A 10,200-nucleotide genomic window follows, 5' to 3' on the forward strand; every position below is an offset into this window, starting at 1 on the left:
TGAAATATGTAAAAGAAAGTGTTCTATAGGGTTTCTTTCTCCTAAATAAATGTCCACATATAAATCACATAATTTGTTACTTTCAAGGGGTATCTGGGTTCGGATGCATAGAAATCACACACAGTGGAAGCAAAGGTTGACAGACGCATATACGATTTTTCTCTTGTATTTACCTGTGCCACCTTCTTGAATGAGCCTACATTGTGTTTGTTTTTCCCTTGCAGTGGAGTCCCCTAATACTCAACCCCAGTTATACTATCTTGCACTTTCTAGGCGCTACCAAGGTAGTTTCTCAGCATGGTGCTTGCTTCTGGCTGGCATTTCCTCTTTAAGTGGTCATGGCGGCATGCGCTCTATCACCCCATGTTCTGCTTACCACTTTGAAACATGCATCTGTTGCTGCAAGGTGGCTGAAGTTCGTGTGTTTACTGTGAAAACTTCTCCTACCACCTTGTCATCTCTGGGAGCGCGTGGCCGTAAAAGTGGCAGACTGCCTTCCTCACACAGTGAGGCTGAGAGGACATGCATGACCTTGTTCAGCGTGCTGTGGCTTGGATACACTCCAGTGGCTGCGGACTTTTGTTTTGTGTCCATGTTTCATACAGCTGTCATTTTAAAGGTGAGTTGTTGACATGAGGGCATTTGCTTAACTTGTGGTTGGTTCTTTTGTGTCTCCAGAACAGACAGCTCCAAGGTCTGAAGGGACTGTTCAATAAGAATCCCAGGCATGTTTCCTCAGAGGGCAGTTCCCATTATATTCGGAAACGTTCAATTGGAGATAGGATTCTGAGACGCACGGCCAGCGCTCCAGCCAAAGGCAGAAAGAAAAGCAAAATGGGCTTCCAGGAAATGGTAGAGATAAAGGATTCGGTGTCAGAGGCCACAAGAGACCAAGACGGGGTCCTAAGGAGGACCCCACGGAGTTTGCAAGCACGCCCTGTCTCTATGCCTGTGGACAAAAGTCTTCTAGGGGCTTTGTCGCTGCCTCTATCTGAAACCGAAAGAGACACCGAAGGGAAAGAAAATTCGCTGGGTAAGATGCTTTTAGTTCCTGTAAGAATAAACCCTTCTAACAGTCATCACTGGTGACCATTATGATGTGGTTGATATTTTGTAGTCAGAGTAAAATATAACGAAAAATAATGTTAATGTCATCTTTTAGATCAGTTTACACTTGGAGGGGTGGGTGGTCAAAGAGCTATAGCCTAGTCACTTAAAACATTTGGTTTCAGACTATAGTCTGACGTAAGCATGAAAAATAATGGGGTCTTCAGGTAAGAGGGCTCGGAGACTGGTTCCACAAGGTATGCTTTGTGGTGGTGAAACTCACAACATAGGAGCTGAAGTCTTAGTTTTCTGCACGTTTACCATTTCTCCAGATTGTTCTGAGGTGGACTATAGTTGTATTTCTTTCTCCACCATAAACTGTATTTCCACCATTGAACATGTTTATGGAAAAAGAGGGAAAGTCAGATGCTTAAAGCAAGTCACCTTCTTTACTTGAGAAATCTGCATTATCAAGAGGTAGCTCAGGTGATGTTTCCTGTGGCCTCATTCTGTGTTCCCTGAGTGCTGGCAGGGAAAACAGGTTGTCCAGTTTTAGGGTCCTCAAACACAGAGAACAGCAAGACCAATCCTTATCTCTAATTGGAACATAGTGCTTCATCATATCAAAAACTTGATGAAGAGAGGAAGTAACTTTGCTAATTGCCAAAGAGCTCTTAACAGATATGGCTGACTCCTTCCCCTGCCTGATTTGTTTGACTTAAGTACTAGAACTGTCCATTTGATGCCATCGCACCAAATACTGTTTTAATTAAATCAGATTTCAGACAAGTAAGATGTGATACTTATTTCCTTTAGCACAATTCTTTTCTATCATGTGACCTGATTTCAGTGATTTTGCTGATACTCATGAGATATTCTTGAAAGACAAACCTACTTTGAAAGTCTTATGGAAGAAGGGAGTTTAAAAGTTTGAAATTCTGCAATAGTGTGTCAGAGAGGAGATGAAATATGTGTTTTAAAATCTATTTTTAAAATCCCATTCTGAGGAAAATAAAGCTAAAATCAATTAAAGTTGGTAATCGTCTATTAACACCAACCACAATTAAGATGTTAATACTAGTAAGGAGAGTTAGAAAGCATTACTAAGGTGATTCTTTCCTCCCTTTAAAAAGCAGTTGTCTAAGTCAATCATAAAACATTTATAGTAAACAAGGAACAATAGACTTAAGCATGCATTGATGTAAGTTATAATGTAGAAAAAAATGATTAAGTGGAGAAAGGGTAACATAGAATATTCTATCCTTGAAAGCTTATAGGATATAAGTGATGACATCATAGAATATTTAATTTTTTTCTTTATAATTTTTGGGCATATCACATTTTTTTCTGATGAAGAAATTTTTGTTAGGAAAAATTTGATCAAAGGTTAAAATTTTTTTTTGCATTTCAGTGCCGAAAAGCACTGAAAGACTCTTTAAGATCGAAAAGAACTAAACAACCACTTTTCTGGCAGCACTGTACAGAGCAGGGTGGAATGCACCAAATGACTGCGAACTGTGTTTTTAAAATAATTTTCTTTGCTGTGCCTGATATCTTACTGCCTCTTCTAGGGGGAAATGTAACATGAAGTTTGTATATTTAAAACAAGAATATGATTAACCAAAAGTTAGCGAATAGCAAAGGCATAGATCGGTGAACCATTCTTTATATCAACAGATAATGATTTTTTTAATGCGTTTGCTGCACCCTCGAAACTTGTCTTAGAAACTTGTTGGTTAAATTAGATTCTATGGCAAAATGTTTTTTAAAATGGTATGTGTGGAATCTTTTGTTTTTATTTTACTAATACACATCTAACTTTGAACGCTTATAGTATCTTGCTTGCAGGTACCACAATGCTTTTTGTAACAGAGCTGTTTTGTTCTGTTTTTATTGCCATGCTTCTGTGTAGTACAAATCTGAATAGGAAACAACTTAAGGTAATCCTCACTGTAAAAGTATGATAACTCATTGACATTTTTTTTTTTTTGGCAATGACTATTACATCCTTAGCTGATGTAATAGATATTCAAAGAGAAGCTTCAGTGAAATTCCTATCAATCTATTTTACCATTTATTCATCACTCAGACACTTTGTTGCAAATCTATGCAGCCCATAATTATATGCTATCACAGTATAACAGATTTACATTCTCCATTTGTCTGTCTGAAGACAAACATGAGTGTGGCAGGTCCTTCATAGAGTGATGCATGTCTCCTAAAATGTTGTTTGTTTCATTCAGCAGAAGATAAGGATCGCAGAAGAAAAGGCAAGGCAAGTATAAAAGATCAACATTTTCCAAATTTCAGCAAAAAGTTATCCTCTTCCTCTAGCGCTCTCCACCACAAAGACACCAGCCAAGGGGAACCCGCTAATTCTCTTGCCAGAATGTCAATCTTGAGAGAAGAGTTGGGAGTGCCAGGTGCTCAGGGCAGGGGCCCCAAATCAAATGGCTCGCATGACTACCGGGCTAACCAGAGCCCCAGCAAACCCCTCCCACCACGGCAGCATGTGGCTCTTCATCCTGCAGCGAACCCACCCCAGGACGTATGTGTTATGACAGCCAAAGAAAATGGGAGTGCTGGGACCTTTGTGGAGGGGAAAAGCACACCGGGAAGCATCCTTTCTCAAAGCAACCTGGAGATCAAGAATCTAGGAGGAAATTGGGGTAAGGGCAGCGTGGCAACATCCTTTTCGTTGTCAGATGTCTCTGCCCTCTGCCCTGATGTGCCCGATTTGCATTCTACTGCAATTCTGCAGGAGAGCGACCTTTCCCATCTAATTGATAATGTCACTTTAACAAATGAGAATGAGGTGGGTAGCTCCATCTCAGCTCTGATTGGCCAGTTTGATGAGACCGGTGCTCAGGCTGACCTCCCCGTTGTTTCTCCTCTCTCGAAGTCTGGAGGGCTACCACACCACCACCCCTTGCCCACCAGGGGCCTAGACCTAGCCCTCAAGCACAGTTTTCCCCAGAGAACATCCATGGCATCCCCGCTGTGTTTATCCCCGGAGCGGACTGCGTCCTCAGCTCCTGAGATCTTGGAACAGTCTACACATGCAGCTGTTCAAGAAACTGCCTGTACTACTGTCTCTAACGTGAAACCAGAAGGCGAATGTTCTGGTAAGTCCAAGATGTTTTCTCATACTCCTCACTGCTGGTCACCAAAAACCCCCACCAATGGAAAAGACTGGGAAAGGCCGAGGAAGCACAGCCCTGCCTCTTCCACCAACTTGGTACTGGAAGATGTCAGAGCTGATGCCACTCTCTGCTTAAATTCTGGGGAGAGCAGCCTAGTAGAGATGGATGGAGACTCAGAAAATCTGTCCCTAACAACTTGTGAATATATGAGAGAGGGTACCAGCCATCTAGTGTCGCCTTTAAAACTGAAGTTTGCTCAGGACATGCTGGAACATTATCCAAGAGGCTTGAGAAATGGTTACTGCAAAGATACTCTCCACCCTTCTGCCCCTGACACGTTTACCAGTACTGCGGAAATCAAGCATCAAAGTGTTTCTCACCTAGCCTACCAGGGTGCTGACTTTGTGCATAATCATGTCCCAAATTCAGATGCAAAAATGAACCAGATTTGTGTGTCCCTGTCTAGTGCTAAAGACATGCATGTCCCTGTACCTACACGGTCCCCGTGGTCCCCACGGCCGTCTCCACCTGTTCTGAAGCTACCCAGTCCTTGCAAATCCAAAAGTCTGGGAGACTTAACTTCAGAGGACATCGCTTGCAATTTTGAAAGTAAGTACCAGTGTATCAGTAAGAGCTTTGTTACCCCGGGAGCTCGAGAGAAGAAGGCTGTGAGTGTGAAGACAGACTCGTTGGAGCCTGCAGATGCTCTCACAGAGCAGCTACGGAAGCTCGTGTCCTTTGACCAGGAAGACGGCTGTCAAATGCTGCATTCAAAGCAGGATGCCAACCAGTTCCCCAGGGCGCTGGTCAGAAAGTTGTCATCCAGAAGTCAGAGCAGAGTACGCAATATTGCCAGTCGTGCCAAGGAAAAGCAGGAAGCCAACAAGCAAAAAGGTGTGAACCCCAGCAACACAGGGGGAGTGGTTCTCCGGAGCAAGCCCAGCGCACCCCCACCCCTGGGCGCCCGGCACTCCACCGGCTCCTACATCGCGGGCTACCTGGGTTCCAAAGGCGTGGAGGGTCGGGGCATCCCGGAGGGCTGTGCTGCCCTGCGCGCCGGCCACCTGGACCAGTTCTGTTCCGATAACTCAGTTTTGCAGACTGAGCCATGTAATGATGATAAACCGGAAATTTATTTTCTTTTGAGACTGTGAGTTACATGAAAGCTGCATTTTCACTGTTTACAGCTACCCTGTAGATTGTCAGTTTTCAGTAAGAATAGCCCTTGCACTTGAAATGACTTTAAGATGTATTTTTAAACTTGTATTTCGGTCTCCCTTTGATGCCATGTGTTTATGCGTTTGTATATAGGGTCTGTGACAGTTGCCACCTACTATCATCTTTCTCTCCTGAGTTGTAAACCTATTGGTATGACGTGTGCATGCCCTAGATGTGAAACTTCTAGCAGCTTGGGTTATAATGTACGTGTTTTGCCAGGATGCTCTTTACTCTGTCCTCAGATTATAGTCACAAATATAGTCATTTCTACTCTCTGTTGAGCTAATTAAGAGACTTTGCAAATGACAAAGGGATGAATTTACTCTAAAGCCTTTTTCACCTTTCCTAGTTTCCCTTCTTTGTTGAGAAGCCCAGATGCATTTATTTTTACAACTCTGTTAAATGAAGATTAAAGTACCGTACCTTTTAAGACTTTTCCAACATCCATGCAGAGTAAAACTGCCAAGGAGATTGGTAGTTGATCCTCCCACACCCAATCATTTTAGTGTAGGCTGAGGTTGTAAGGAATAAAACAAACTTCTGTATATAAGGACAAAGTTGTTTGCTTTAGATAAATTTTGTTACATATTTTTGCTAATGGCTTTGTGTGTAACAAGAACAAAGTTGCCAAGCTATTGTACTAAGTTTGCAGATCAAACGATAGACTGCAAATGGCTTTCAGAATGAGAGACTTTCCATTAGACTCTAACAGTAATAATAGCACAAATTGGAGCTTTCAAGAAAAAAAAATATTTTCTCATAATAAAATCCAAGTGACTAGATAATTAAAAGAAACCCTTCCTTTCTGGGAGATAAGTAACTCTATTTTAGTATCAACATGCATTATTTTCACAGCAAATCCATTTTTTATCGCATGTTCAAATGTCCCTCTTTGCTTTTTTGTAACATTAACTGCAACGATGTTCTTCTGGAATTCACGGAAATATAATTAAAGCAGATTTTTAAACACTGGCTGATTTTTTTTTTCTTTTCGATTGAAGCACATGATATGACTATCGGGTAAGGGACTCAGCCTTTGAAAATATTTCTCTTCATCTTGTCAGAGCAAACGAGGAGACTTCTACAACATTAAGTTTCAGCAGCAGTTTAGGGCAGTTTATTGCATTATGCGTGAGAGGTATTTGTAAGGTAACTTGAAATCAATGTAATGAGTTTCTCTACCTGTTGGTATATTTCGAGTTTAAAACCCCAACTCTGGTCTTGGTGGTGGTGAGGGGGAATGTGCTGGAAGAAGCAGGCAGGACGCTGCATTTGGCAGAACCTGAGGCTTGTGTGGGTAAAGTGGGAGCATAAGTACTCAAATCCCAGTTACTTGGTCCCGACTCTGAACTTTTCCCTAATTCTGAGGTTTTTCCTCTTTTTGGCACTTCCTTTTCTTGCTGGTTGGGGTAGGAGTGTAGTGGTAATAGGAAAAGAGGTCAGTTTTCATCCCCTAAGTGAATCCAAAGCATTTTGTCTTCTTGGGTGTTCTGACACCAAAAAAGTTTTATGCTTACACTTTGGCTTATTTTTAAAGTACCTTTGTCTTAAAAGAGCTTGACATGATGTAATGCTATTGAAATTCATTTGCAATGGGGTAGAATTTAGCTGCTCATGATGATTTGACGGAATATGTATTCTTAATTAAAAATTTGGTTTACGCTCGCATGTCGACCCTGCCCCTGGGTGCCCTGGTGATCACATAAATGGTTGGTGCCAAGTGATGGGTCAGCAGACACCTGCTGGCACCTGGGATGTTGGTCTCATAACCTTTCACATACTGATCTTTATATTTAAAAAAAAAATTCTGTTCTGATAAATCCAATCTCCTTGCTGTGTCTGACTCTGATTTTGATGCTTGTTTAGTTCTTTCTAAACCATATACTATGCTTTTTTGTTGTTTTTGTAGTTATTAAAAAGTAAATGTGACATACTGGATAAAAGGAGTTGCAGTACATAAACCTTCAGTCATGCGGTGGTGAGTAGGGAGGGCACTCATCCATAGTCCTCTGACTAATCTCCCTCTCGCTGTGTGCCCCTGAACCATGAACTTCACCCATGCTTCTCAGTATTTTTTTCTAGGTGAAACAGGACAGTTAGATGGGCCTGGGTTGGGTCTTCCCTTAACCCTAGTTACTTAGATTCTGGAAAACCCCAGCAGGTTAATTCTGGTAAAATGATTTCTCCTGAGAGCAGATTTTGTTAAGACCAGAATCCTCTGACATTTCAGCATATTCCCTTTTCCTGCCATTGCTGGGAACTCAAGATTTCCCTACACTCTTCACTCCGAGGACCTGGTGTGGAGTTCTGGAGGTAAACTCACAAACACGTAGGCTCCCTCTCTGACTGTGGGGCTCTTAACAGCCTTGTTCACCACGACTCTCTAACCAGTTGTCAATTATAGTTCGGATATTTCTATCCTGTATTGGTTCCATGGAAGTGTCTCCTCATGATTTTCTGCCCTGGTGTGATTTCTTGGTCTCCAATTTGGAGGGCAGCAATTTGTCCTGGGATCTCACTTCTCTGAAAAAGCTAAGAAAAGTTGTTTTGTTTTGTTTCAGTTCAATTCAATATTTTACTCATGGTTAGGATAGGATGGAGTGGTAACTTCTAAACTCCCTACATGTTGGACTGGAAATAGTTTCCCACTCTTTTTTGACTGCAGTGAGTTGTTATCTTAGCTCAGGATCACTGGAAAATTACCTACAACAAAATTTTAAAATGCAAACACTTTATTTGGGTACAGGTGGATTCCCAGGGAAGCAAAAATGAGAGAGAGGTAATGAGGCAACAGAGGAAGGAGAAAAACGTTAAGGGGATGAGTAGGCAAAATAGCCAGAGTTTTATAGATGCCTAGATTTTCATAGTGTCTCTAGAGACACCACAGGGAAAGTGCATCTCAGAGCAGTCCATTGTAGAGAAGGAAGCGTGAGTAAAGTATTTCCTGATGTTATTTCCCACCGATTTCTATTCAGTGCTTACATTCACCCTTCAAAGCATTCACTTCACGTGTGTCCAGGTAATGTTCTCCAGAGCCGCTGGGCCACAGTGTGGCACTCTTATTGAGTTGTTGGGGTTGTGTGAGAATTCAAATGTATGATGGCAGTGACTGGGACATCACCAGTGCAGGAATATTTAGAATAGCCAGAGACATTGCAAATGGCTGATACTTGGGTGGATTGGAGAAGGTAGGAGGGATTTGTGAGTCTAGGATGATACACAGCCTGGAACACCTGTAGGACCAAATGGATTCACATGCATCCTGTGATAGCCTAGATCTCTTTTATGAGAAGATGTTCTTTCTGCTTCTTTAGGAAAGGAAATGTAAGTGCAGCCTTTGCAAACAGACAGTTTCAATCCCCCAAACAAGATTTAAAGAAGATTAGCAAACCAAACTGTAGTCCTGACTGCTGCAGAGGGCCCCAGGGTCATAGCTGCTACTTATCAACTCCCGTGTTTATTGGGTGTTCTAATTTTTCTCACCTCTAGCATTTTAACTGCTTTGGGTTGCTTGCCTGGTAGGTTGATGCAGCCCCTCACCCCTGACAGATGTGATTCTGGGCTGCTTTCCTTTGCCAGGCAGTAGTTGCTGGAGTGCCATTTACTGTCACTGGTCATTTCATCACCAAGAGGTACCTCGGTGAGTCCCGAGTCCCCATGAACTTGCATTTGCCCACATCGTGTAGCGGTGGCCTCATTTGTCATGAGAACCGGAATCAGTTAATGCAGTCAATAGAATAGTTCTCTTGCTTATCCATTAGAATGAAGAATTCAGAATGGCTGAACTTCTAGTTCAGTGAAACAATGTGCTTTCTAGAAAGCTATTTTATCCTGGAAAGCAGGAGTTCCCACAGGGCAGATGATACTAAGATCGTAGGGATAGAAAGTAGAAATTCTGCCAGTGAGTCCTAGAGAGATGGTGAGAGGGTTCTAATCCTCGCCCTGCCCCTCGGTTCCCAAAGACCCTACTCTTGGGTCTTTGTACATGATATGAGCCTGCAAGCAAGGCCACTTTATACAAAAGCCCATTGTACAAACAGTGGATTGACCAAGGAGAGTTCTGGTTGACACCCAGAAAATAGGTCCTCCACCCTACCTGGCTGTCAAAAGCCTACTTGTGGCTCTGCTTATTCTTTCGGAGTCACTTCTGAGGTGCTGTATTGTGACAGTGGTCCACGTCTATACCACCATCACATTTCACTGTCTTTGAATTAGATTCAAGATCTTCTCTTTTCCATTAGCTGGTTATAGGACTTTCCCACAAAGCCATAGGTAGCTGAGGGAGTAGAACAGTGTAATAGTTAGGTGATAAAGTTCTAAATCAACAAGTCAGTTTTGCATTATTCTGGACTTCTTGAGTCTTTTCCTAAATATTCTACCCATGACAGAATGTATTTTATTAGCATATTCAAAGTACATACATTCTCTTTATTAGGTCCAATTAGTGAAATGTCTATCAATTTATAGAAGACTAGCATGATGCACTGTAGAATATCAAGAAGATTGAGATCATTCCAAAATGGACCATGACAGCTGGGAAATTAACAAAGGCCTAAGGCAAGACAGACTCACTGCTGTCCTTGTGATATAAAAAGTGAGTTGCTTTTGATCCTCTTTATTGAGGAGAATTGGGAATACAACATTCAGCAAAACAACACAAATTAGTGCCAGAAGTTAAGTGTTTTCCTCTAATATCTAGCACAGAGGATGTAATTAGGGATATCACTTTTATGTTTATAGTATCCACTAGTTCCCACTGTGATCTGTATGACTTACAGTGGCGAGATACGTG

General features: G+C 42.0%; 1 protein-coding gene across 1 annotated transcript in view; it reads left to right on the forward strand.

The window, feature by feature from the left end:
* PLCH1 (phospholipase C, eta 1) overlaps nt 1-6,319 on the forward strand; it is a 126,011-nt gene extending 119,692 nt beyond the window's left edge. The window contains exons 21-23 of the mRNA XM_004682327.2: nt 225-284; nt 679-1,033; nt 3,291-6,319. Coding sequence (XP_004682384.1) covers nt 225-284; nt 679-1,033; nt 3,291-5,344 — 2,469 coding nt within the window. The 3' untranslated portion in view covers nt 5,345-6,319. The remainder of the gene's footprint in view (nt 1-224; nt 285-678; nt 1,034-3,290) is intronic.
* The last annotated feature ends 3,881 nt before the right edge of the window (nt 6,320-10,200 follow it).

The sequence above is a fragment of the Condylura cristata genome, unplaced genomic scaffold (genome assembly GCF_000260355.1).
Source record: "Condylura cristata isolate star-nosed mole 26May11 unplaced genomic scaffold, ConCri1.0 scaffold00014, whole genome shotgun sequence".
NCBI lineage: Eukaryota > Metazoa > Chordata > Mammalia > Eulipotyphla > Talpidae > Condylura > Condylura cristata.